Source organism: Neolamprologus brichardi, chromosome 14 (genome assembly GCF_056152115.1).
Source record: "Neolamprologus brichardi isolate AB-2024 chromosome 14, ASM5615211v1, whole genome shotgun sequence".
Lineage (NCBI taxonomy): Eukaryota > Metazoa > Chordata > Actinopteri > Cichliformes > Cichlidae > Neolamprologus > Neolamprologus brichardi.
The window spans coordinates 7,403,643-7,430,778 of NC_142117.1; the positions used below are offsets into that span (position 1 = coordinate 7,403,643).

Genomic DNA, 27,136 nt, shown 5'->3' on the forward strand with positions numbered 1-27,136 from the left:
TGGTCTCCAGCAAGAGGCTCTGGTGTTGGTGCAAGAGCAGGGACTGAAGCTGCGGGCTGAGACGTTGCTGTGAGAAGTTCTTGTTCTGATGGCTGGGACGCAGGTTGAGGTGGTGCGTGATGACAGCGGTATTCATCAACACTGCCCTCATCATCAGAGTCTGGCACAACAGCGATGGGTTTATCAGTCTTTTTCTGTTCATGTCTTGTACGATTATTTTTTTCAGGCACTTTTTCAAAATGTAAGTGGTCACATGACAAAAGTAAGTTTCTGTGAAGCACTCTAGAGCGCCCTCTGCCTCTCTCCGGTCTTGCCTCATAGATAGGGAGGTCAGGCCCCATTTGTCTGACTACTGTGTGAACAGTGTCCTCCGAATAGTCTCTCAGTTTCCCTGGGCCTCCTCTAGGTGTCAGGTTTTTGACCAGAACTCTCTCGCCAGGTTGTAACACAGAACTCCTTACTTTTGTGTCGTAGTGTCTTTTGCCCTTTTCAGCAGCTTTCTTTGCATTCTCATTTGCTATAGAGTATGCTTGTTCCATGCCCTTTCTCCATTTTTCAACATAGTCTCTGTGGTCACTAAAATCTGTTTCTGAGTACAGTCCAAAGAGCATATCTACTGGTAGCCTGGGTGACCGTCCAAACAGTAGGTAAAATGGGGAGTAGCCAGTGACTTCACAATGTGTGCAGTTATATGCATACATTAGCTTGTTGATAGATTCCTTCCAGTTTGACTTTTGTGTTGCAGTTAGCGTTCTAAGCATTTGCAACAATGTCCTGTTCATACGTTCAACTTGACCGTTCCCCATTGGGTGATAGGGTGTTGTCCTAGAACCGGCCATGCCCCACAGTTTCTTGAGCTGACTGAATAGCTGATTTTCAAATTCACCTCCTTGGTCATGGTGAATGCGACAGGGGAAGCTAAACTTTATTGCATAGTCATTGAATATCAGGTTTGCAGCAGTTTTGCCTGACTTTGAGGTGGTGGCATAGGCTTGGGCAAAACGTGTGAAGTGGTCAGTTATCACTAGATTATATTCATAACCGCCTTTGAATTTTTCAAGATGGAGAAAGTCTATACACACCAGCTCAAAGGGCTGCGTAGTTACAGTGTTTGTTAAAGGAGCTCTTGTTTCATGGCTGGGCTTTTTCTGCTTTACACAGGAACAAACGTTGGTCACATAATGCTCGACGTCTGCCTGCATGTGTGGCCAAAAGAAGCGTTCACGTATCAAAGACACTGTGCGATCAACACCTTGATGGCCCATATTATTGTGCAGCTCTTCAAGTACAGTCTTTTTGAACTGATCTGGCAGGAATAGCTGTTTCCAGGCAGAAGTCAGTCTGTACAAGATGCCATTGTTATCTAGTCTTAACTTGCCCCACTCTCTGAACAAGCATTTTGTCTTAGGGTCAAATGTTCTTAGCTCTTTGGGCAGTGGTTTTGAATGTGTCTGTTTACACTATAATACAGGGCTTATAACAGGATCAGACTTTTGTGCTTCATTGAGCTGTTCTTTTGGTATGGGTGTGAATGTTGCTTCTGCTGGCTCACCTTCTGCTGTGACTGACATTGCTGCAGCTGAGAGTGTCCATGCGGCAGGTGTGTCTTTCTGTACCTGTGGGTGGCTGTAGCTCAGGTGGCAGAGCAGGTCAGCCACTAATCAGAAGTTCGGTGGTTCGATCCCAGGCTGCCTCCTGGCTGCATGCCAAATATCCTTGGGCAAGATACTAACCCCATATTTGCCTACTGGTGGTGGTCAGAGGGCCCGGTGGCGCCTGTGTCCGGCAGCCTCGCCTCTGTCAGTGCGCCCCAGGGTAGCTGTGGCTACAATGTAGCTTGCCATCGCCAGTGTGTGAATGCGTGTGTGAATGGGTGAATGACTGAATGTAGTGTAAAGCGCTTTGGGGTCCTTAAGGACTAGAAAAGTGCTATACAAATGCAGGCCATTTACCTCAATGGCCTGGATAGCAGCTGCGATAGTGTCTGGTGGCACTTCCTCAGAGCAGTCTCTCATTAAGGTTTCGACATCAAGTGGCATTCTTGATAAAGCATCTGCATCACTGTTTTCCTTCCCTGGTTTGTACTTAATGGTTAAGTGAAAATCAGCGAGCTCAGCAACCCATCTTGATGTGGTGGCATTCAGTTTGGCTGTTGACAGAATGTACGTTAGCGGGTTGTTGTCGCTATAGACAGTAAATGTTGGGGCATAGTACAAATAGTCTCTGAATTTGTCAGTGATAGCCCACTTCAATGCTAAAAATTCTAGTTTTCCTGCATGGAAGTGGTAGTTTTTTCAGCCACTGTTAGAGTACGGGAGCCATAAGCAATAACTCGCAGCTTACCATCTTGTCTCTGGTATAACACTGCGCCTAGCCCTTTGTGTGAGGCGTCTGTGTGTACGATGAACGGCTGTGTGAAATCTGGGAACCCCAGCACTGGTGGGTGGAGCAAACAGTCTATTAGTTCTTCAAGCGCACTTTGATGTTGGCCAGTCCACACAATTTGTTTTGAGGAGGGCACAACTTGACTGGCTCTCTTTGGTCTTGCCCTTGGCCCTTTTGTGGTGTCTGAGTTCTCTGTGGTTTTGTCAGCTTTTAACAGTTCATACAAACAACCTGCTTTTCTGGAGAAGTCTTTTATGTATTGTCTGTAGTAGGAGAGAAGGCCTAACATTTTTCTGAGCTGACCAACATTTTGTGGTTTTATACCTTTGAGTGCTTTGACTGCTTCAAAGTCTGCAGGATCCACTTTACTGCCCTCTGCAGACACTATTCTGCCCAAATAGCGCACCTCAGACTTAAACATGTCACACTTACTTGGCTTAAGCTTTATACCAAAGCCTCTCAATCTCTGGAGCACTTTTCTCACGTCCTCCAAGTGATCTTTGAACGTTTTGCTGTAAAGTAATGTGTCATCCAGATAGGGGATGCAGATGTTGTTGCGCAGTCCATCCAGGCACTCTTCTATACAGCGCTGAAATGCTGCAGGGGCATTCATAAGTCCAAAGGGGATGCGAATCCACTCATATAATCCCCAGGGGGTCACAAAAGCAGTGAGTGGACGACTTTCTTCTGACATGAACCCCCGGTGGTACGCTTTCCCCTGATCTAGAAGCGAAAACCAGGAGTTTCCACCCAAACTGTCCACAATATCCTGGACGCGTGGGATGGGCTGGCGATCAGGATGGGTTTTCTGATTCAGGTCTCTGTAGTCTATGCACAGTCTTAGAGTACCATCTTTTTTTCTAACACATACGACTGGTGAGGAGTATGACGAGTCTGACTTCCTGACCCAGCCTTGTGCTATCAAATCATGCAGGTAACTTTTCATCTCTTGGTAGAGCGGCCGTGGCACAGACAGGTATGTGCGTTTGACTGGTTCGTTGTCTTTGAGTGATATGGTCATTTTCAGTTTTTCAATACAGCCTATATCATTGTCTGTTTTAGAGAAAGACTGGCATTCCTCTCTGAGCATCTGTTTCGCTAAAACTCTCTGCTCTTCACCCAGGTGGCTAAGATCTACAGGTGGGTCCCACTCTTCACTAGCGCTACACTGGCCTTGTGTATTTGTCTGGTTAACAGTAGCTACAGATGTGGCTTTTTCAAACACCTGGGCAGGGAAAACAGCTGTAATAGTCTGAACCGAGCCAACTAATGTACGGCCTGGAATGACAATTTCATGGTCAGTTGGGTTAGAGACACCTAGTGTTATGACGGGTAAAGTACCCTTCTTAACTTTAACCAAAGTGTCATTGTCTGGCCACTGGGGGTTTAAGTCTGGCTCAAATATCATGACCATGTCTTGTTTAAATGGCCCTGCTGCTATACGACCCTCAACATGCATGTGGCTTTTTTTAGGTACAGTAACACAGTCTTTCTTTGTCATCACTTTGTACTCGTCAACTGCATCTGCACTAACAGCCTGTATAAAAGCTTTCACCTTGTGTCTTTTGAGGCTGGGAAATGCTTTTCTCACTGTGCTGTACAGTTTAGCTTGGTCAGTCTTATTCACAATGTATTCAATTACATTGTAGCCTATAATAGGGCATGTGAGCTGAAAACCTTTCATTACCAACATGGGGATGGTCAATTTCTCAGTTTGTTCAGTTCCGGAAACAAGTTGGAAGGTTGTCTCAACCCACCCAAGATATGGCATGTTGGTCCCATTTGCTGCGGTCAGGGTGAGTTCAGATGTGTCCATAATATCTGCTACATCTCTCAGTGTTGTTTCTGGCATGTTCTTGAACAATAAAGTGGGTTTTTACATGCTGAACACTGTCTCATGCCTGACTTTTCTTGTTTACAGTTGGAGCAATGTTGGGACTTGTGGATGATGGGCATGGTTAACACTCGTCCCTCGGTGGTAACCATTGCTGGTTTAAATGTTTCTCTTTATATTGTCTCATACCTCTGCTTCTACATCCAGCCTGAAAGTGTTCTCTACTCCCACAGAGGTAGCAGTGGGTGCAGCGCTCGTTGACTCCATTCTGCTGGCAGATGTGGCACCTCCTCTCACGGCGGGCTGGACTACCTGTGTAGTGCTGTACAGGATACTGAGGGGGTGGTGGTCTTTGACGGGGGCCCTGGAAGCTATAATACTGCTGGTCCCTATAATACTGCATAACTGGTGGTGGGGCATATGACTGAGGACCAGGCACCGGCTGCTGTAGAGTCTCTTTAATCTGAGCTATCTCTGCACTGAGACCTTTCAGGGAGGCTACACCCGTCTTAAGCTCCGCTAACTCAGTTAAAAGCTCGGGTGGTATCTTAGCTTTAACTTCTTTCACAGGGTTCTTAGCCGGTGACACATCATCTGACTGCACTGCACTCACACTTGTAGCAGTCTGTGATGCTAAACATCTCTTCTTGTTTTTCCTTTCTGCCTCATTGGCACAAACCATATTTAACCTCTCTAACAGGAGTTCATCAGGTGTCTTAGAGTCTAACAGGAGTGGCTGCATATCTATCCTGACACTGTCACTCTGGAAGCCTGTGAGTACGGTGTGCAAACACATACGCTGGACTAAAGCTGGGCCGTATTTGAGTCCTGACTCGGATTCTTGGGAAGCAAATAAGACTTTCTGCTTTAGATCTAAAACTCTCATCAGGAAGCTTTGAGCAGTCTCTTTTGGGGTCTGTACCTCAGAGGCAAGTTGTTTATACAGTTCGGTGGCGCTCTTCTCCTGGAAATGGGAGCGAAGTATGTGGCGTAGAGTCGGAAGGGTGAGTTGAGCTTTTCCCTCCAAATAGCTGCGTAGTTGTAGACCTGGCAAGATAGCTCTGATGACAGCATCTACAATGTCAAGCTCTGAGTAGCCTCTGCTCAGTCCATTTTCGATCTGGTGAGCAAGACTGGAAAATGTCAGTTTATCTTTTTGACCTGGTTCGCCAATCTGGCCTGATATTTTGAAATCTTTCTGCCAGTAAGGGCTTGGTCGTTGGGGGGTACTTGACACAGATGAGTTAGGGACAAAACGATTACCTTGGGAGTGAGAAATAACCGCTGTGTTAACTGCATTAGCTGTCTCTGTTACCAGTGTGGTTGCAGTGTTTGGTTGCTCTCTGTGCCCTGAATCACCCCCTTCATTTGCATTTGGTTCAGTCTCAATAATCGTCTCTTTCATTACTTCAGCAATCTTATCATTAAGCAACAACAGTTCTGACATTCCTTCATCCTCAAGTACTGTTATATCTTCTCTCTCAATGTGTATTTGGATGTGTGTTAGCAGTGACAGTCGTGTTTTTCTGCTAACATCTATTTTCTCTGCAATGCCAAGGAACTCGCAGATTGACACTAGTTGATCTTTGGACAGAGTGTGCATTTCACGCACAACCTCTTCTTGCAGCTCTTCCACCGAAGACATTGTGGCTGTAGGCAGGAAAAATTTTGCATGTACAGGTGACGCTGAGCTGAGTTGTTTTTGCAGCCTCTGATGATCTCTGGCTGGCCTCAGGAAACATGCGCTAAAACACAGCTACCAGTTCGCCTCGACAGCAACACTTTCCTCACTGCAGTCTGCCTGGGTTGTAGTAGGGGGGATTTAGCTGGCTTGGACTGCAATGTGCAGATTGTGGACACCGGACATCTAAGCAGCTATCCCAGCGGTGCCTCCAAATGTTACACCCCTGAAAACAGGGGGAAAAGGATCACGAGAGTGATTATAACTTGCGTCTCTCATGCAGTCGTTTATTGCAGTGAGGAGAACGCGCGAAAGCCCCCTAGTGGAGAATAGAGACACTACTAATCGATCCCAGAAAAAGCTTACTAGCGGATCAGAGATGTATAGATTGCAGTTCTCTTAAATAACATGAAATCCATTAATATAACGTGAAAAAAATAAACTCTTAACCATTTTCTTACCATTTTTACCTTATTTTGTCCTTATATCAACTGATATGAATTAGTATTAACTGAACAGTTTTATATGCAGTAGTCCTTCAACCTGTCACATGATGACCCGGCTGATGGGGTCTGTTACTTAATTATGGGGGTGTGTTGGTTAATCTGTAGAGTCTACTGCTTACATTCTGCAATGCCGACGTTTTGCCTACGAGAGGAGGGAGGAAATAAACCTTTTTTTCTGTCTTTTGAGGAATGCTGGAGATGAATCTGGTTGAGTGCCCAACCTCAGACTGCTGATATGATTTCGCCATAGAATTTGACTTGGCCTTGGTGGAAATCTGAGGTAGCGGGGTGTGCTTTGCGCTCACCTCAAGTGTCAGTTGTTTATTTTCTTCTACAAGGCTGCTGTTCTTAGCCTCATATACAGAAAGGATTCGTTGTGTTGTTACTAACTGCTTTTTGAGGTCGCGATTTTCCCTCTCACATCTGTGGAGTTTCTGTATGGCATCTTTGTTTTGAAGTGCAGCCTCCTGATTCAGCGTTGACCGTAGTTCTTTAATTTCTTTGTTCTTTTCTGTGACCAGCTGTTTATATTTGCATAACAGGCGGTCCCGGCGGTGCTGTTCAAATACTAATGTGTGACTGGACATGTGTATTTCTCTTTTAGCGTTAAGTCTGTTTGTTTGCCACTGCGAGAAGATTTTTTCCTGCGTTTTTGCAGCGTATTTGTTCAGCTCAATGGCAACCTTTAAGGAATTCTCCTCACGCAGGTCCTTTACCTGCTCTGTCAGACGGTCAATTTCCTGTTTTTGTCCTTCAATCGTTTGTCTTTGAATTGAACTCATTTGAATTTCAGTTTCCAGCTCTTTTATGTTTTGTTGCTGCTGAAACACAATTTCTTTGTAGTGTGTGAGCTCTTTGTCCACCTTTTCTTTGTCTGCCAAAATCTGGACCAGCCTTTTCTTAACTACGTTGCGCTCCTTGTCAACACAGGCAAGTTGTTTGGCCTGTGCCGTCTGCGCTTCTGCCTGCTTTTGTTTGTTGAGCTCCAGTTTATTTTTCACAGCAAAATACCTGGTCTGATACTTGGATAGCTCTGCTTGAATCATTTCTCGTTCACTATTCTTTTGTTCTGTGTCTTTTGTCAGTGACTCTATGGTGTCCTTAAATTGACGGATCACGGTCTTAGCCTCAGATAACTCCTTATTAAGTTTTTCATTCCAAAACTCATCGTGCGTCATCTGTATTTTTCGTCTGTGTTCTGTTTCTTTCAGAGCATTTCTCAGACTGACAATCTCATGATCTTGGGATGTCATTTTCTTGAAGGATTCCCACCACTCACTTTCAAGTTTGGCTATTTGTTCATTTTTCATCTGCAGGACTTTCTCCAGGTGTTGCATGTTAGAAAGCTGCTTTGAGGCTTCCTTTGTCTGACTTTCTATTTCCTCTCGTTTTTCTTTTAACTGTTTTACTAGTTTTTTATTATCCAAGTCCTTTCCCAAAAGCAAATCTGACAGTTCATTTTTTTTCATTATCAATGCGTTTTTCTCCATAATGACCCTGTCCTTTTGCTCTTCAAAATCCTCTGCTTTTTTTTGCCATGTTTTAATTTCAGCTTTTAATTTCTCTTCTTGTGCCTCCACTGTTTTAAGTCTGTCTCTACATTGAAACAGCGTGCTAGCCTCTACAAGATATTCTGATGTCGTTTTTTCAAAGTTGGCCCTCTCTTCTTTGAGCTGGTCCTGGACTCTAAGCTCATTTTTTATCTGTTCTTCTTTTTCCTTCAGTTCTTTTACTTTTTGGTTTTTTTCAGTGGTCACCTGCTTTAATTCTTGCTTCAGGGCCTCATTTTCTTTGCTCAGTCTATTGACTTTTCCTTGAAGACGAGACAGAAATTCCACATCTTTTTCTTTCTGCTCCCGTCTCTTTTTTTCAGTGGCATGTTGCCTTTCCAGGTCTTTGCATCTCTTTTGAAGGTCCAGGATTTTTTTCTCATATTTCTCTGATCCTGCGGCCTTCATCTCACATTGAGCCATACGTTTTCTTATTTGGTCTATTTCTGAGAGATGGGTGCGGGCTTCCTGTTTAAGCCTCGAAATATCATCCATTTGTTGTTTACACACCTTAACTGATATTGTCTTCTGCTGTTCCTTGTTCTCAGCTATGAGGCGTTTTTTTTTCTTAATTTTTCAAGTTGTTTATGCTGTAATTCTAGTGTGGCAGCTATTTTTAAATGAATGTATTTAATTTGTATTTATATTGTTTGCGCAAAGTTATCAAGTGCAACTAGTTATCTACTCAACTAGGTAATGTGGGTTCCAAATGGAAACTCAAACTAAAAAGCTAGTGTAGTGCTTACAGTTTCTGTCTACATGGGGTGCATTTGTGGGTTTTCTTGAAACCTGACTCCGCCCCCTACAGCTGTCTTCAAAGGCAATTCTGTGATGTCACAAATGGCTTTGAAGAAGAAAAACATTAATGCTATTTGTCTTGACTCTTATGGTAAGTGTCCTTTTTGCTCTTCTGTTCTTAATTAGTGTGAATGCTATAAAAGCATTCAAACACCGTTAGATTCCTCTTCTTTTGGACATGACTGCTTGTATTTTTCTCATTTTTAACATTTATATTTTTAAATTTATTTAACTTTATTCAACAAAAATTTCCCATGTATTTCAATGGGGAGACCCTTCAAATTCTCCTTCAACTCACTCCTCTTTCAACTCTAACTACTTCCACATACATTGACGTAGAGCCACCATTCAAACTTTAAAACGCAGACAAGACATTCAACTATTCAACTTGTATTTATCTTTTCAATATCTATTATACTTTTTCTTCAGTTCCAGTTTAAGTTTCATCCTTTTTTTCAGCCGTTTCAGAGTTTATAATGGGTGTGTATGGGACGGAATGTTGGCGCTAGAGTGAGACAGCTCAACTGCTAGAGTGAGAGGAGGGGGGGAAATTAATCTTAAAATCTTTTCTTAAAACTGCTGCTGTGTCCGCAGCGTTTGCTCTACAGGTATGATTTTACCCTCAAAACGTAGCCATCGCCGTCCTCTTTCATCCAATGTGTTTATTATTGTAATAGGTGTTATGGTTCTGTCATAAATGTCACCAATGCACAGCCTCCTCCCTCCAACTCTTCCATAGATTCTAATGTTAAAATGGCTCAGAAGGTTCGTTTGAAAATCAGAAGAGCAAGCTGTCTTTACACTGTCACCATGTCCATATAATAAACTGCACAGGCATGAAAACTGAGAATTCAGTAGACTAGATATTGCTGCCGCTCACGGTGAAAGAATTTTGTCAATATGACTTGTACTTTTCATTTCAATTCGATTTGTTTCAGGCTGACGTTTCTGTTCATTTTAAGCAGCAGAAGTGAGGTGCATGTCTGCGTGTGTGTGCGTGTATGGAGCCATTGGGTGCAGTCACTACAGCAACCAGGCTCACACCTGCCTGCTTAGCCCATTTTGTTTTTAGCCGATATTGAATCAAAGGCATGTTTTCTTACTTTTTTTGACAATATTTGCTTTTTTGTGTGACACACTACTAAAAATATAAAACCCATACAGTACTTGGTTGAAATGTAATATTTTACGTCTCAACCCCCCCCTCCAAAAAAAAAACAAAAAACCCCAAAAATATGGTCTTTTCCAGCTCGCCTCTACTCTGGCTTTAGCGCCCTTTTTGCCAGAGCAATGGTGGCCGAGACACAAGGGAGTGCAGGCTTAAAACAGGGCATGTTAGCTGCATTTAACCTTCACTTACTCTCTATATAGTTAGGTAGGAGTCCGACCATGTTTCGCTTTAGCTGTAAAACATTACACCCAGGTAACCTGCTGTGTTGAAAACGTGTTTTCCGACTATGTTTGCTGCCCTACAATCTGTCCTACTCAGTAGTAAAATCAGCGACATTTGACCGTCCTGTTTCTCCATTGAAATTTATACAGCCTATTTAACGTCTGAAACTTAAAATTGTCTGTAACCTGCTGTTGTTACCACTGTCCTGTTTGAAGTGGAAACAGAGAAGCTGGTTGTTTTGTCATATGTGCATGTGCCAAATCTAAACCCAAGGTACTAACTAGCTAACTGACGGGATGTCCATTAACCTTATAACTCTGTGTGTGTGTGTGTGTGTGTACGTGTGTGTGTACGTGTGTGTGTGTGTTTGTGTGTGTGTGTGTGTGTGTGTGTGTACAGAGAGACAGCCAGGCTCATAATGGATATTAGGAAGTTTTTTCAAAAAAAGGAGCCACATTCAGGTAAAAGTGTAAGATCAAATGATCCATCAATAAAGGATAATGTTGGATCAGTGTTTCAATATTTATATCTTTTATTAGATGTACATGTGGTTTGGTTATTTGCCTTTTGGTTGAAAGTACACCGAGTGAGGACTTTTTTATTAGTGATATTAATAGTATTTTTTTCATATTAATGTCATTTTTGAATCTATTTGAATACAATCTATTTGTGTATGATTGTCAGTCCAAAGAGGGAGAGAGGAAAGAGGAGAAAGTATGAGGTCAGGAAGAACCAGGTAAGAAAACAGACAGGGAATACTAACAGGCAAAACAGAAACTGTTAAACTGACAAAGAAAAAAAAAACAAATTTTACTCATAAAATCTGGAATTTGTGTTCTCCCTATATTAAAGCTGCTGTACAGAATCTGCAAAACAAACTGGGTTGTCAGCCCTGGCACTGCATTACCATATTGAACCTCATTTAGAGGAAGTCACAGTTGCCAAAAACTTTTTGAAGCTCAAGAGTGAGGCTGGTGCCATTCCAGATATGTTAACATTGTACAATCTTCTGGATAATCAGATCTTCCCCAGACTGAAAACTGTTATTCAGGTTGCCCTAACAATCCCAGTTTGCAGCTGTAGCTGTGAGAGGTGTTTTAGTGTCTTGTGTCAGCTCCATACCTGGCTGAGAAGGACCATGGGTCATAGCAGACTCCAGCACCTGGCTGTGATGTCAGTTGAGAAAGAGATGCTTGAGAGACTTGACCACCAAAATGTGATAGACAGATTGGCCAACTTCAAGGTGAGGTGACATAGGTTAAAATAAAAGAAAAAATCTGCAAAGCCATAGGAGTGTCTGCAGTAAAGATCTTTTCATACATTGTATACATTGTACCATAGACCATGGTGTCTTAATTTTTATAATTTCTTTATTAATACTTTGTACAATTATACATTTCAAGGACTCTTCTATTTTTGGAGTGTATTTTTTATGTATCTGTATTTTATTATACATACATATTAAAAGTGAATCTCTGTCCAAAAAATGCACTCAGTTTACTTTTTACTCACTACTCACTAAATATTTTTGGTCATGTCGCCCTGCTCTATTCCAATCCATTCTTCTTTTGCAGTAGTAGTCTTTAGCAGCACTTAAATAAACTTTTTTCAGATTTGATGGTTTTGTTACAGACTTTTCAAAAAAAGTGTTTTGCTCTTTTTTCACAAATGTGGGGATTAAATTGTGTTAAAATGTAAAAAACAGTGATGTCATGTTTTGTGACGAGGACCCAGGCACAGAGAGACTTGATGAATTTAAGAATCATATGATTTAATAAAGAAATTTGCAGATTTGCACAGAGATGGTAAAATTATGATGACTGATAACGGAGATGAAGACAACAGATGACAAGGAAAAGGACGAACAGGGGTTTAAATGCACCAAGGAGACAGTCAGCGAGAACTCTTACATTGGGTTTAAAGCTGTCAGAGAAAATATCATGTTCTTGATGCAGCTGACTGCAGATATGCAGGCAGGTCTGAGATCAGCAGTTTTCATAAAAAACAAACATATGCTCCTGTATAATGACACCAGACACATGGATGATTAATCCCTTTAGCTTTTTGTCAAGAAAGCATATGCCCTATATACAAGAACACACTCTTCTTAAAAAGGTCTCCTTAGCATAGAAAAGTCCAGACAGCCCAGCCTGTCCAACCAATCAGATAGCTCCTTACATCTGACCACATGGCTAGTTTATGTTGATTTTTTTTTCCAAAGACCAAAGTAATCACAAAAATGCTAAATGCAGACCAAAACAAAATATGTATATTTCAAAAAGATCTCCAACGGGGCACAAACATTTTGCCATGTTTTAAGTAATCAAGTCAATGTTGCCATTTTGGAAATAAATCTCTATTAATATTAGACTTTTGAATCATTTCATTTGAAGTATTTATGAATAGATTAATAGTTAATTTTGAAGTATTTATTTATAAATTATTATTCTGTCCTATGGGTATGTTTTAAGTTTGTTATATGACGGGTCAGGTCATTTGTTCTGTAAGTGATGGGATCAATGTATAGGTCTGCCATCTAGTGTGTTAATGGGGAAGCGCCAGAGTTTTTCTCCCAGCACTCGTCAGGGAAGGTCCATTTCTCTGTCTCTAACAATTACTGCATCGGTTGCTCTTGAAAAGTCATAATCTTTTTTTAAAAAGAACGAAAGTATTTACAAATGGCGCAAATCAGTAAAGCTCTGAAGAATGCGACACAGTCTCCTGAGTGTTCTTTAAAGCCATTTAATGTTTAGCTCTCTGCATAAGCCGGATAGAGACATTCAGCTAAGGGCAGAAGTATCTTCTTACTGTACATTGAATGATCAAGAAATGAATTTTATAATTTAAACATATAAAGGGATAAATAAAATAAATTAAAAGAATTAAATTATTTTGTAAATGACATTAATAACTAATGTATATTTTAATGTGCATGACTCTCCTGGTCCTCTGTACTTAACAGACTAACAGTGAAAAGAAAGATATAGCCTAATCTCTTATTTTGACCGTATTAAAAAAACCCACAAATAAATATTTTTTATTTGAAAAATCCATAAAGTTTTTTTTTTTTTCATTTTTTAATTTAATGCATGAACTGTAACATCAACCAATGGTTTCATATTCTGCTTGCAAATGAGTCTTTCAGGCCTCATCTTTGTGAGGGTTACTAGATTTGAATGAGTCAAGTCAGTCTGAACTTGGCAGCTAAGGCTAGAAAGTTTGGTTAGGAAGCAAACTACACATCTCCCACGTACAGACATACAGTGCTCAGCATAAATGAGTACACCCCCTTTAAAAAGTAGAAATTTAATCAGTAGCTCAATGAACAAAAGAACACTTTCCAAAATTTTTATTGAACACTTGTTTAACTCCATAACATGAAATTGAGGTTAATAATATAACTTAGATCACAAAATCTTCAGTTTTACTCAAATTGGTTGAAGCAGAAATGAATACACCCCACAACAGAAAACTACTACATCTAGTATTTTGTATTACCACCGTGATTTTCAAGGACAGCACCAAGTCTTCTAGGCAGCAACATCTCTGCCAGGGACAGGAAGAGACTGAACAGGCTGATCCGAAGGGCCAGCTCTGTTCTTGGATGCCCTCTGGACCTAGTGGAGGTGGTGAATAGGGCTGCTCAATTAATTGAATTTTAATCTAAAATGACTGAGCCGATTATTAGCACCTCCCTCGCCCTCGTGCTTTACTCTCGCGCTGCTCCGTAGGGCAAATTGAGCGCACCTCTCTGCGTTTCATTAATGTTTACATTTTTCATTTATTTTTTATATTGCAAACATTTGCACTGTTATCAGTATTTCCACACTATTTTATATGATTTTTTTGACAATCTTTAAAGCCATTATTCAATACAGTGTTATTGTTAAATAAATATCATCAAATAATCGAGATCTCAATTTCAGTGAAAATAATCGTGATTATGATTTTTGCCATAATCGAGCAGCCCTAGTGGTGAGTGACAGGAGAATGGTGGCTAAGCTGTCATCCCCGTTGGACAACATCTCCCACCCCATGCAGGAGACTCGGACAGCACTGAGCAGCTCCTTCAGTGGCTGCGGCACCCACGATGTGGGACGGAGAGATTTCGCAGGTCTTTCCTCCCCACTGCTGTCAGACTCTACAACCAAGACTTTAACTGATCAAACACACACAAATCCACACATGTGCAATAAGACTGCTATAAGTGCAATTCTTTTTTCTGACAAAGTTGTACTTTTGTATTTTCTTACTCAGTTGTATGTAGCATCTGTATTCTATTTTATTCTATTGTATATAGTATTTTATTTTATTCCATTCCAGTGTCTTCTAATTTCTGCTACATAACTTTGCACTTTTGCTGTAACGAAACAAATTTCCCACCTGTGCGACTAATAAAGGTCATCTTACATTATCTTATGTTTCTCTTCAGCACTGTAGCCAGGCTGACAAAAAGTCAGAGCACTGTTGAGCCAACTATTCCTTTAGCGTTAACTAGTAATGAATTCTTGAACTTCTTCACAAATAAAATTTTAATCATTAGAGAAAAAATTACCCATAATCATCTTACAGATGTAATATTATCTACAGCTACTTTCAGTGCCATTGATATTCATTTAGACTCTTTTTCTCCAATCGATCTTTCTGAGTTAACTTCAATAATTACTTCCTCCAAACCATCAATGTGTCTTTTAGACCCCATTCCTACAAAACTGCTCAAAGAAGTCCTGCAACTATTTAATGCTTCAATCTTAAATCTGATTAACCTATCTCTAATAATCGGCTACCACAGGCCTTCAAGCTGGCTGTAGTTAAACCTTTACTTAAAAACCCATCTCTACACCCAGCAGTCTTAGCTAATTATAGGCTGTTACGCGCTGGCTCTGCAAGGCAACAGGGGATGTAATATAAATGAGCATAGAGGCTGGAGGGTCAGATTAAAACTCAGGGTTTATTACCATAACTGAAAACCGATAGTGAAACGACTCACTAGGCAATGAAGCAATGTAAACAAACAAAAAAAACAACACAAGAACACTAATAGAACACTAATCATCTCGCAGGTAGCAACTCAAAAACAGAGGTTCAAAAGGCAGCACTACAAAGGCAGCGACAGGAGGGACAGTCTACACAGTCTGTTCACATCAACAAGTCCCCCACGAATGAAGAATCCTCAGCCTTTTATACTCCCAGGTAAACGCAGGCAGCCGCATCATAGCTCCGCTGTGTTCCAGGATCCTGCAGCAGCCAATGGTGTGTGTGGACTGGCATACTCCAATCTGCATGCAGTTGGGCAGGCATAGGTCCCTGGCCAGCCAATCACCTGCGAGTCCTGGCACGCTTGAATTTCCATACAGGAAAGCGGGCCCACATTAGGCCAGGGGCCGTAACATAGGCCAATCTCCATCCTTCCTTTCATATCAAAAATTCTTGAAAGTCAAACAGCTTACAGATCATCTGCAGAGGAATGGCTTATTTGAAGAGTTTCAGCCAGGTTTCGGAGCTCATCACAGCACAGAAACAGCTTTAGTGAATCTTCTATTGGCCTCTGACAGTGGACTCATCTCTGTGCTTGTCCTGCTAGACCTGATTAGAACATGCTGTAGGAATTACAGGTACTGTGCTGCAGAGGTTTGTATCATATCTATCTAATAGACTCCAATTTATTCATCTAAATGGAGAGTCCTCTTCACACACTAAGGTCAATTGTGGAGTTCCACAGGGTTCAGTGCTAGGACCAATTCTGTTTACATTATACATGTTCCCTTAGGCAGTATCATCAGAATACATAGTATGCATTTTGACACCCAGCTCCATCTATCCATGAAGCCAGATAACACACACCAATTAGTTAAACTGCAGGAATGTCTTAAAGACATAAAGACCTGGATGGCCGCTAACTTTCTGCTTCTTAATTCAGACCGTATTTCTCCTATATTGGCTTCCCTTCATTGGCTCCTTGTTAAAGAATATAGAGAATAGAGAACAGAATATAATTCAAAATCCTGCTCCTCACATACAAGCTCTTAAATAATCAGGCCCCATCTTATCTTAATGACCTTGTAGTACCATATCACCCCATTAGAGCACTTCGCTCTCGCACTGCAGGCTTACTTGTTGTTCCTAGAGTATTTAAAAGTAGAATGGGAGGCAAAGCCTTCAGTTTTCAGGCCCCTCTTGTATGGAACCAGCTTCCAGTTTGGATTCAGGAGACAGACTCTCTACTTTTAAGATTAGGCTTAAAACTTTCCTTTTTGCTGAAGCATATAGTTAGGGCTGAACCAGGTGATCCTGAATCCTCCCTTAGTTATGCTGCAATAGGCATAGGCTGCTGGGGGATTCCCATGATGCATTGAGTTTTTTATTTCCAGTCACCTTTCTCGCTCACTATGTGTTAATAGACCTCTCTGCATTGAATTGTAATTGTTATTAATCTCTGTCTCTCTTCCACAGCATGTCTTCTATCCTGTCTTCCTTCTCTCACCCCAACCGGTCACAGCAGATGGCCGCCCCTCCCTGAGCCTGGTTCTGCCAGAGGTTTCTTCCTGTTAAAAGGGAGTTTTTCCTTCTCACTGTCGCCAAAGTGCTTGCTCATAGGGGGTCATATGATTGTTGGGTTTTTCTCTGTATGTATTATTGTAGGGTCTACCTTACAATAAAAAGTGAGGCATGGTAAATGGTAAATGGCTTGTATTTGTGTAGCGCTTTACTAGTCCCTAAGGACCCCAAAGCGCTTTACACATCCAGTCATCCACCCATTCACACACACATTCACACACTGGTGATGGTAAGCTACATTGTAGCCACAGCCACCCTGGGGCACACTGACAGAGGCGACTGTTGTTGTGATTTGGCGCTATATAAATAAAATTGAATTGAATAACATTAGCTATGGTTCGTACTTGCTGTGTGGTCGGTTGTAATGTTAGATTGCACGATCGGCAAGAGAATAAACTTTCAATCTTTTCATTGTTTTCCCACCTGGAAAAAAGGCATCCATCCTGTACAGCAGCTGTGAGACGAGCTGATATCGAGTTCTCTACCATCCCCAGATATCTGTTGGTGTGTTCGAGACATTTTCATTCGGGTAAGTTCTAAAAAGTTCATATTACTCTTTATAGTCTATTAGTTTTATTTTCGATGCACTCTGAGGTCATAGCAAATTAGAACAAACACCCTAGTGAGTGATTTTGCAGAACTATGTTCTATTTATAGAGTTGATAATTATTTGGCATTATTGCAGGCAAACCAGCCTATGAAATTGACGATACAAATCCTGACTGGGTTCCAACGCTACACATGGGGCACTCCAAAATCCCTGCCTCAAACATACCACCATGCCAATCATATTACTTCTTCCATTTGAGGGTGAAGAGATGACCCTTCTGGATAAGATAGTGAAGCTTTGCTGCGTTTTGGTGAACATGTGCCCCATTGTGGTTGTACAACCTGTGAAAAATTAAACGTGCTTTTGTTAAATACTCTTAAAAGTCTTGTGCTGTATATATAGTGAGATTTTTTTCAAAACATTTTGTCATTTGTCACTATACATGACATTGATTCTACACTGTAACTGTTGTGATTCTCTGTAAAGTGGTTTTAATTTTTAAAAAAGGCAAACATTTATTTGTTTTTTTTAACTTTTGAACAGTAGTACTTAGTAAGTACATATTGAGTAAATACAAATTATTTGCATGGCAATGCACTTCTGGCATAAATCTAGACCCCCTATATAAAAAATGATGGGTCATTCCCACAACCTGCAGCTTTACTGTGTTCCAGCAGTGTATACAATAGAGGTGACAACTCCTCCAGAGTAGCAGATGGAATTTTTCTTTTTTGAGGACAGCTTCTTTTGCCTTTACTATGGATGGTCTGTTTATGTTTTGATCGAGAGCCTTTTTTGGGCAGGAGAAGTCCAAAAGGAGAAGTCCATCTAATGGCCAAACTCTGGGTGAGATCTGTGTTCGTGTTGGCTCCTTCCACCCCTTGACAAAATATTTGTACTTTTACTGTAATTTCCTTACATTTTAAAAATGGGTTTATTACTTTGGGTTTAACACATTAGATGGAAGCCTTTATTTACCAGTCTTTAAACAACAAACTTATATCAATCTAACGGAGGTGACCAATGACAATCTTATAGCGTGACCAGTGATTATTACACACACACAAAAATGAAAGCGGCAAAAAGATATTTCCTCTACAATCTGTAGTGCTGTAGGGTTAGAGTGGATTAAGGATCAAAGTGTATAGCAACTTTCGGGAACTGCATTTTTGGGACAGAAGATCAAGGAAGAGGGATAAGAGGAAATAGTGGGATTAAAGAGAATAATGTTTTACAAAACTGCAGGTAATTTTAAATACAATCTTTCAAGTTATATTTAAAGGTAAACACTGCTTAGTGATGCTTGCTAAACCGGAAATGTAAAGTAGACCTTTAGTTGAGTTTTTGCAATCAAATATTAGATCTGTATATGATGTTAAGTAAAGTTGTTGTTTTTTTTTTTTTAAATTTTGAAACATCCTGCAAAACAAACTGACTCTTATTCAGAGGTTCAGTAAATACACTCTAGCGTCAAGTCACAACGACAGTTGCCTCAAGGTGCTTTATATTGTAAGGTAGGCCCTACAATAAATAAATCATTGCTGTAACTTGCTGTACTGTGGCGACTGGTGCACAGCGACCGTGGTGCTCAGGTCATAGTTATGTTACATAAATTATAGCAGAGATATTCTGAATTTACACCGATAATGCTTAGTCTCATTTACTGATTTTCACCTTTGTACCTGTTTAGTGCCTAGCATAAAGTTAGGATAAACAGTATAATGGAAATCAGCCAGGTTAGCTTGTTAAATTTTAGGTTACATTCTGTTAAATTCAGTTTTAGAAATCCACAAAGAGTAGGAAACTTCCGAGGAGTAGCAGCACATGTCAGCTGATTACAGCCTGTACACAGAAAATCTTCTGGAGCTCTCAACAGACGTTATTGTGACTTTCTGATACACACATCCTTTAAAGACCTAATTTTAAAGTAAAGAATGTCTGTACGTTTGCCACATATACCACACACCATTGCCTTAATGCGTTTTATTAACGAATTACGTAGCTAGTCTTGTAGTTAATCTTAAAGCTGAATCATGATAGTTAATCCGATAGCTAAGAGGAAAGGGATCGATAAGGAGTGGGATCACCCTGTAAAATGTCAGAAAAACAAATAAACAAACATCTGTATTCCTAATTAAGTCCTTAAGTCCACTTATTTAATAAATTACATATTTAAAACATTTTGAAAATCTTTTTTTTGAAATTGGAATTCAAAAATGTTTATTAAAATTAGGATTTAGATTTTTTTGCACAATTATTCTTATGGCACAATTCGTTATTAAATCATAACATCCGTTAAATTTGAAATATTTATATTATTTACTCTTCTTATTTTATTAGTTAAACAATAATTGATTTTGTTAATGCCTAAACAAAAATACGAAATTAAAACTGAATTTGTAAATGAAACTGAATCTGATCTATTTTAATTTACTGATGTATAATCTTAATTGCACAGTACATTTTTAAAACGCTTTATTTCGATGCGCGTGACTCTTCCGGTTCTCCATAGTTGAGTGTTGTTATGTAACAGTACTCCGGTGGTTTACCGGCGGCGTCTGATGAGGTTTTATTAGCCGTTGCTATGGTAACCACTTGTTTTGCCTAACTCCTGCATAACGTGCAGGACATTGAAACGTACTCTTCTGCTCTTCTGGTGGTTTTCTGCTGTACCAAAGAAGGTATATATCATAAACGCTAGGCTCCTGTCGTTTGTTAAGTTAACCCGTCGGAAACTGTGATATCAGATTGAAGTTTGAACAGCGGGCAAGTAATTTTGGGGTTAGCATACACTCTGTGTTGTTTCAAATGGAAATTTGCCATGTCGTTTTACTCTTTCACTGGTATGTTTTGAATTGGCCGGGGGGGGGGGGGGGGGGGGGGGGAGCGTAACGGAAGCTGTTATTTTAATTTTGACTGTGTTTCTGTTCATTCACTTTTTAATGGCCGGCTGACTATGAAAATCCATCTGCTAATGCAGAGGGGAGGGAGACAGGACAGAAAACAGGCTGTATGTATTTGCATCATTGTTTAGGACACAGTCTCAGGCTGCATTAACACAAGACTTCTCTTAAGAAGCAGAACACTGGTGGTTCAGGCATGATGAGTGTTAGATTACTCAGGGCTGGCCAAGACTCCTTTTCACAGCAGTGCAGTTGTACAGGGTGATATTAAGTGTTTGGTATTCCAGTAGAGGCGATCAGCTGGTGTTCAGTAGACCCAGCAGAGTGTCATGGGCACTTTTTAAATTTCTCTGTAACAATCAGCAGCCACAGTTCTTTCCACTCCCTTGTTAATGTTCCTCCTTCCTGCTCATACTCACTACCAAGTGGAGAACGATGTCGTTCCCGGACCACAGCTCCCAGCTGGGTGTGAGACCCGATTTGAAAAACATTGAAGTTATGCTGAATCACTCTGAGGTCTTCAGGGCAGAGTGTAAAGGGCTGATCCAGGAGACTGACAAAGCATGGCGGCGCATGCAAAATGATGATCAAAAGAGACTCGGTAAGCAAAAATGAATATTTCACACAGAATGAAAGACTATGGAGGTGAATTGTAATGTTTCTTCCTTTTTTTTAAAAAAAAATTCTGCTGTCCAGATCAGCGGGTCAGAGATATCCAGTTTCTGATAAAAGAATTGCAGCTAAAGCTGGAGGAGGTCATTCTGGAGACTGATGCTCTTATAACTTTACAGAGCAGTGTTGTGAAGGCTCTGGAGGGCACCAAAGAGCCTCTGAGAGTCACTGTTCTCTGTCTGGAGGAGAGGTGAGGCAATATTTTTTACAAGTTTATAATAATAATGGTACCAAAGAGTCCAGGAAATGATTAAAGCATACATTTTAAAGAAGCTAATGTCAGCCCTAATTCCATGTAAAGATGCACCTCCTAGCTAAGGCTAACATTAGGCTCATGATCTGCAGGATGAAACGCTTCCCGGCTGAGAGGGTGGATGATGAAGTGGAAAGAGAGCTGCTGAAGGAGCAGGAGGTTCTCAAAGGAGTGGCTTCCCTCCTGGAGCGTACAGTGGAGCAGATGAGTGAACAGATTCGGTAAGAAAATTGGGCTCAATTTGATTTCGAGGGCATCATAAAAGCACACAAAGGCTTTGGGTTTGCTACCTAGACAACCAAAGTGAAAGTCTGCTGTTTTGTTCCAGACTGAACCGATCTGCCAAGTACCATTTAGAGAAGGATCTGAAGGAGAAATCTGAGGCCCAGCACATTGACAACTCCTGTGTTGTAATGACCACCCATTCCATCGGTAACCTGCAGCTGTCCACAACCAAGAGCACCAGTCTGCCTAGGTGAACCTCTTGTTTAACACAAAAACATGTAGAAACAGTTTTCAGACATGAATTAGTTTTTTCCTACTTGAGGTCTAAAATTATGCTGTGATTAATTTCTTTAAGTTTTCTGCATAAAAGGAAAGTCAAGAAATGTTAAAAAGATAGTTGCGTCATTTGGTTTTTCTTAGCTTGACAGTGACTCCAAAGCAGTGGGAGAACATTTCAGATATCAACATAGCTAAAGCAGAGCACCAGAAGACCAACTCTGAGTCCATGAGGGCCCTGGTGCAGTCTGTCCTGGAGCAGACAGCTGCTGACATGCAGAAGCAGTTCCAGGCAACAACAACTGCCTTCCAGACACATATCCAGGAAATCAAGTCTGCCAAGAGCCAGATGGAAGAGAAACTGCCGGAGGTAGGGCAGGGAGGTTTGTTAGACTGCGTGCTTGTTGTAATATACAAGGAAGCAGATGTAATGCTGTGTTTATCATTCTGCCAGGTATTAAATTAATGACTGGTTTTAAATCATTTTCTGTTCTACTTTAAAGTTAGCACGTGTGTTGTGGTGACCTAAGTCACCACAACACACGTTTTTCATATCCCACATTTTCATATTCTCACGTATTTGCACAAAAGTTGACCTCGCCTGCGTTTGTGGAGGGAGGTGCACACGCAGGTGTATTTGTTTGGCCATATCTGTGAGGATATTCACTCAAATTAAGACTTTGCAGGGCCTCTGACCTGTAAGTTGAACCATGAGTGCCAAGCACCAACTTAATGTTATCCTAACCTAAATTTTACTATCCCCAATAAATTAATCCCCAGGCCTTTATATTTATATAGTTAGGAAGAATGATGGCCTGCCAAAAAGTTCTGACTTTTATAAACGTCACTCTGATGGTCTAAAACTCCTACTGGGTCTTTCATAGATAGCCTCACAAGTTCTTACTTCATTTTGTCTATTTATTGTCTTTGGTTTCCTGTAACACATTACTTACATAGTTTGAACGTGTGGTTTCCAAGAAAGTTGCCTGTGCAATTTGCTGTTCTCTACAACAGTCTGTCCTTGTGTGTGCATACACACTCATGGACTGTGTCCTTATACCTCATATCGTTTCAAAACAGTAACTGTATGATTGACTTCATATGATGTATTCAGGGCCATGCATAGTTTAACTTTAAAGAAATCGGGGTTTCACTCTTTTCAAACTCTCTTCTCTTCAAACTGACCCTGCAGTAAGTGTAAGCATGAAGAAGCATGAAGTCTTTTTTATGTCATTGCATCAGCAAAATGATTATTAATATATAACGGCCCATCCTCTTGTAGAATAAAAGCATGCATACATTGTTGATATTGTTGGCCTCAGATAATTGTGATTACTCCCTGACTTCAAAACTCTGTTTCAGTCAGAGTGTCGCTGAAAGTCATTTGCAGGTACGCTGCTAAACAAACCTCTCACTTTAGTTTTCATTTCCAGGAGAATCAACATGTGCAGAGCAAAATGTGTCTGCATGTAACCAGAGGGCTCTCCTCTAGTCAGAGTGCCAAAAAGATGTGAATCACATCAAACTTTGTCCCCAGTAGATCAAAGATTCAGAGTGCAGAGGAACTGAATTATAGAGTGTACATTAAAAAAAAGACATAGCAACTGTGGTGTCATCATTGGATTTGCATTTTTGAGGCCTCAAGAGTAGTATCTTGCACAGTACCTTAGTATTTTGGTCCCAGAGGTGACCATATTTTGATGAGAGGATAGAGTGCAATGTAAACAGCTAATGCTATCAAAGTGTATTAGCAAGCTAACCTTATGTGTGCAGTGCAAAGATACATATATCTGCTAGTTACAACAGAGGAACAGACTAATGAAATGTTACGGTGTGAACACACCGTTAGAATGTTAACTTCATAGTAGAATTAGTTTGAAATAATTTCACTGCAGATTGTGAATCTTGGCTGCCCCTGGTGTGACACCTGTATTCCCTCTAGATTCTGTCTGAGATAGTCGGCCAGGAGAGGCTCAGAGAGGATCTTCAAGTGGCCATCACGGAGAACGAGCATTCCCTGAATCTGGCAAAGACCCGGCTGGCTATGCGTCTCCAAAGGCCCGGCAAGGAGCAGTGCTACGATCTAGCCCAGGCTCAGCTCCTCACTGAAATCCAGCACCTCACCTCTCACATCAAGAAGTATGGCCTGCAACAAAACAGATGTAAAATGTTTGTGCTGCACAGCTCAAACCTCATGACCATGTGCAGTATTTGGGGATATTACTGCAGGGGACACACATCATTAATGTCTTTTTGTCTCTGTGTTGTCAGACTGCGTGAGGAAACAGCTCAGTCACAGGAGCAGCAGAGGGCGCTAGTGTGCTGCAAGCTGAGGATGGAGGAGGATGTCGATATGAAGGCCAGCTCTCTCTACATTGACGAAGTCATCTGCACTCAGCTCAGGGAGCCTGTCAGGATACATACATTCTGACCATTATATGCACTTCAGATGTATTTCAAAATGCAGTCATATAACATTTTCTTTACAATAACTGTGATCCTGTTTCTCTTTTAAGTAGTTGGTTGGCATCACTTTTCTTTTACAACAAATATTAAAATTGACCTCACATAGAATCTTGTGATTATTTTTATTTGAAAACTATATAATAGCTTTTTTTTGTTTTACAGCAAAGTGTTCCAAGAATGAAGCCCACACACAGGATAATAAAAACTGAATTTATTAGACCTAAAAGCGATATTTCAATTTAACCTCTAAAGAAGATTGATTTAAGGTAAAAGAGATTTACTGATCACCTTCACCAGCTTGTATAGCCTGAATCCCCAGATGAACTGCATTTGCTGATGACCCTTTAATGTCAGCTACATTATCTGGGCATTATTAACGCGAAAGCTCACGGAACCCAATGGCACATATTAGCACATAGTAGCATTTAGAGAACTAGCGGTGTAGCCCTGTTTAGGAAACCTTTGGTTTAAATGTGAGGATAAACTTTAAAATCTCACAGCGGAAGATCATGTAGGTTACACATTAAGTGTATATTCATTTGTAAAGAAGTGTTTTTTTTTTAAAATTATATATCATATCAGTTCAACAATTGGTATTCATGGAAGTACTTCAAACACGCAACTCAAAGTCCTCAGGCTTGCAGTCTTAACAGGATACAGAACTCTGCACCTTCTAGCACACGTTTCGCATCAGTCCCCTCTTCCTCTGCTTTGTGCACATCTAACAAAAGATGAGGTGATCGCCACTGCCGGAATATTAACATGATAGGAGCATAAAAACATTTTAGAGTTATCATGAGAATTTTTTGCAACAACTGATCCGGTTTTACACACACAGCAGTGGAAACTGTGAATATGATGGATAAGTGGTTAGCATAAAAGTTAAGTGGCCGTGCTTGTAATTAATAGACTGTAAGTACCAGTGTGAAATTTACTTAGATGCAGAGTAAAGTACTTTAATTCAAAAACAAACAAATCAACCTTGATAGGAATCATTGTTTTTCTTATATAAAACTGGAACCTTCCAGAAGGTGGATGGCAGAAAGCAAAAAAAAAAAAAATCAGCCACAGCTAAACAAAAACAAAAAAACAAAACAAAGGTTGTATTATACAGCTTTTCTTTCAAGTCCTCCAGGAGCAACTGAAGTTCATTAAAACACAGAAGAGAGAAATCAAAGCTACGAAATCATCTCACCTCCCAATAGCACTCACAGTCACAGGGCTGGATATTCCAAAAGCCAAGTTAATATTTTAAATAACACAGGAAACATTTAAAATCATGACTAGATCCAGCTTACGTACCTCAGCGTTGCTTTCAGGACAGTACGGACTAAGATCATTACCTTACAGCTAAAAACTCTGTGTCTACTTTAAAAGGAGGAACTCCTTTTAAGGCTGTACTGTTTTAAAGAAGAGTGGAAAGGAAATTTAAGTTGTCTGGTCCTGCAGACCTCTACGCAGTCACATGCAGTGACTGTGGACGTAGAGCTTCTTTTGACTACTGTCATCTGAGGGGTTGCTCTAACTAGCCATTATCTAACCATAAATTAAGACATTTTTAATGTGTAAGCAGCTGGTCTGGCATCACACCGGTTTTGCCATTGAAATAAAAACTTAGCAGTGTAGGTTCGCACACTGGCATCGAGGATACTCGACTCCCAAGTAGTAAGCAGTGCAGGCTGACAGCTCATTTTTCACAGAATAACTACTCAGTCTGAACGTGACCATGGTGCCCTTCAAACAAACACGGCCCGTGGGTTTTGCTAACTCATGTTCCCTTTTCCTTTTCATTACAGTAGCAGTAAAGTGAAGTTGGAGCAGAACCTAACTTATTCAGAATACTTTGGATTACTTGATATATTATCATGCTTTTTAAAACTACATGAATGTGCTATTGCTGTGTGATTTATTATTATTACTGAAGGATACTCGTCATACCATACAATGTAATATCCTCATATGATGACACATCACACATGATCCAGCATTGTTCTAAGAATGCAAACTTTCTTATTGGAAGTTTCCACAGCTGCCAGAAAGGGACAGATTTCTGGCTGGTCTTAATGAGTGGTCGTTGCTCTCTTGTTTTCTCTGGAATTGCTGCACGGAGGATGTAACACCCATGATAAGCGCTGAGGTGTGTGTCCTTGTCAGAAATCAGCAATGCTCAGCTTCCAGGTAAGGAGAAGTGGAAGCAGAAGATATTCAAATGCATCTCTCCACAGCTGCTGATGAATTCTACAAAAAACAAAGTTTGTTAAAAACATTTGCAGGTGAATCACCACTGATTTATCACTGACATCCATTTACTCAAAAATTACTGACAAGTGGATAACTAGTTTATAATTTCAACATTGTACTGTAAAAAATGAAACTTTATATGACAAATGTGGTGTGGTGCTTGTAGAATTTTTAACAAGGACCCTACAAAATTTTACAGTACTCATGCTGCCACACCTCTGATGGCTAGGTGTGCAGTTCCTGCTTTAAATGCATTAACTTTTAAGATTAAGAAATCTAAGTGATAAGAGGCCAGAAATGTTTGAACTTGCTTATGAACCTAAATCACTGAGGCCGTCTCTCCTGCATGAAGTCCCGGTGCTGGTTTTCTAGTGTGTGCGTCTGATGGCCCAAAGCTGACTCAGAGCTGTAACACCATCAATGGCTGCAGTATGGAACAGGTGTGGGTGTGTCCTCATCTCCCAGAGGAGTCCAAATTGTCATCAAACAGCCCTACAGACACAAAAATGTGAAAATATAAACAACCAGACTATCAGCAGTGATTTAAGTACTTTAAGACCTCTGTGAAAATCAGTTACAATATATATCACAGAATTTAAGGCCTTTATAATCACAGAGCATACAGAGAAAAGTACTAAACTGAATCAATTTCAGCTTTCGTTTCTCATGATGCATATTGTATTAATAATTAAATTTCATTATCTGTAGCTTTACCACACATTTGCCACACAGGTGTAGATACTGTAGGTTCAGTGAATGCTTAGATTGCACTGATTAGAAAATACTGGACATTCAAAGCTAAGATTCAGCGCACTGTGTTAGAGGCTGGGATTTGATGAATTCAT

General features: G+C 40.5%; 2 protein-coding genes across 2 annotated transcripts; one reads left to right on the forward strand and one right to left on the reverse strand.

Annotated features, from left to right (window-relative positions):
• Positions 1-6,372: 6,372 nt before the first annotated feature.
• LOC148098785 (uncharacterized) lies at positions 6,373-8,720 on the reverse strand. Its single transcript, XM_087850729.1, has one exon. The coding sequence runs from the start codon at positions 8,449-8,451 to the stop codon at positions 6,484-6,486; it is 1,968 nt and encodes a 655-aa protein (XP_087706855.1). The 5' UTR covers positions 8,452-8,720; the 3' UTR covers positions 6,373-6,483.
• Positions 8,721-19,791: 11,071 nt separating this feature from the next.
• On the forward strand, positions 19,792-24,141 carry LOC102786001 (tektin-1-like). The gene is made up of 8 exons (XM_087851470.1): positions 19,792-19,936; positions 20,585-20,759; positions 20,855-21,020; positions 21,176-21,304; positions 21,412-21,558; positions 21,729-21,954; positions 23,527-23,723; positions 23,856-24,141. The coding sequence occupies exons 2-8, from the start codon at positions 20,594-20,596 to the stop codon at positions 24,013-24,015; spliced, it is 1,191 nt and encodes a 396-aa protein (XP_087707596.1). The 5' UTR covers positions 19,792-19,936; positions 20,585-20,593; the 3' UTR covers positions 24,016-24,141.
• The last annotated feature ends 2,995 nt before the right edge of the window (positions 24,142-27,136 follow it).

Coding starts and splice junctions, on each gene's coding strand:
- LOC148098785 (XM_087850729.1), bottom strand. CDS start 8,451: ATGGATGATATTTCGAGGCTTAAACAGGAAGCCCGCACCCATCTCTCA.
- LOC102786001 (XM_087851470.1), top strand. CDS start 20,594: ATGTCGTTCCCGGACCACAGCTCCCAGCTGGGTGTGAGACCCGATTTG. Junction 21,021..21,175: donor GTTCTCTGTCTGGAGGAGAG/GTGAGGCAATAT, acceptor CATGATCTGCAG/GATGAAACGCTTCCCGGCTG. Junction 23,724..23,855: donor CTCACCTCTCACATCAAGAA/GTATGGCCTGCA, acceptor CTGTGTTGTCAG/ACTGCGTGAGGAAACAGCTC.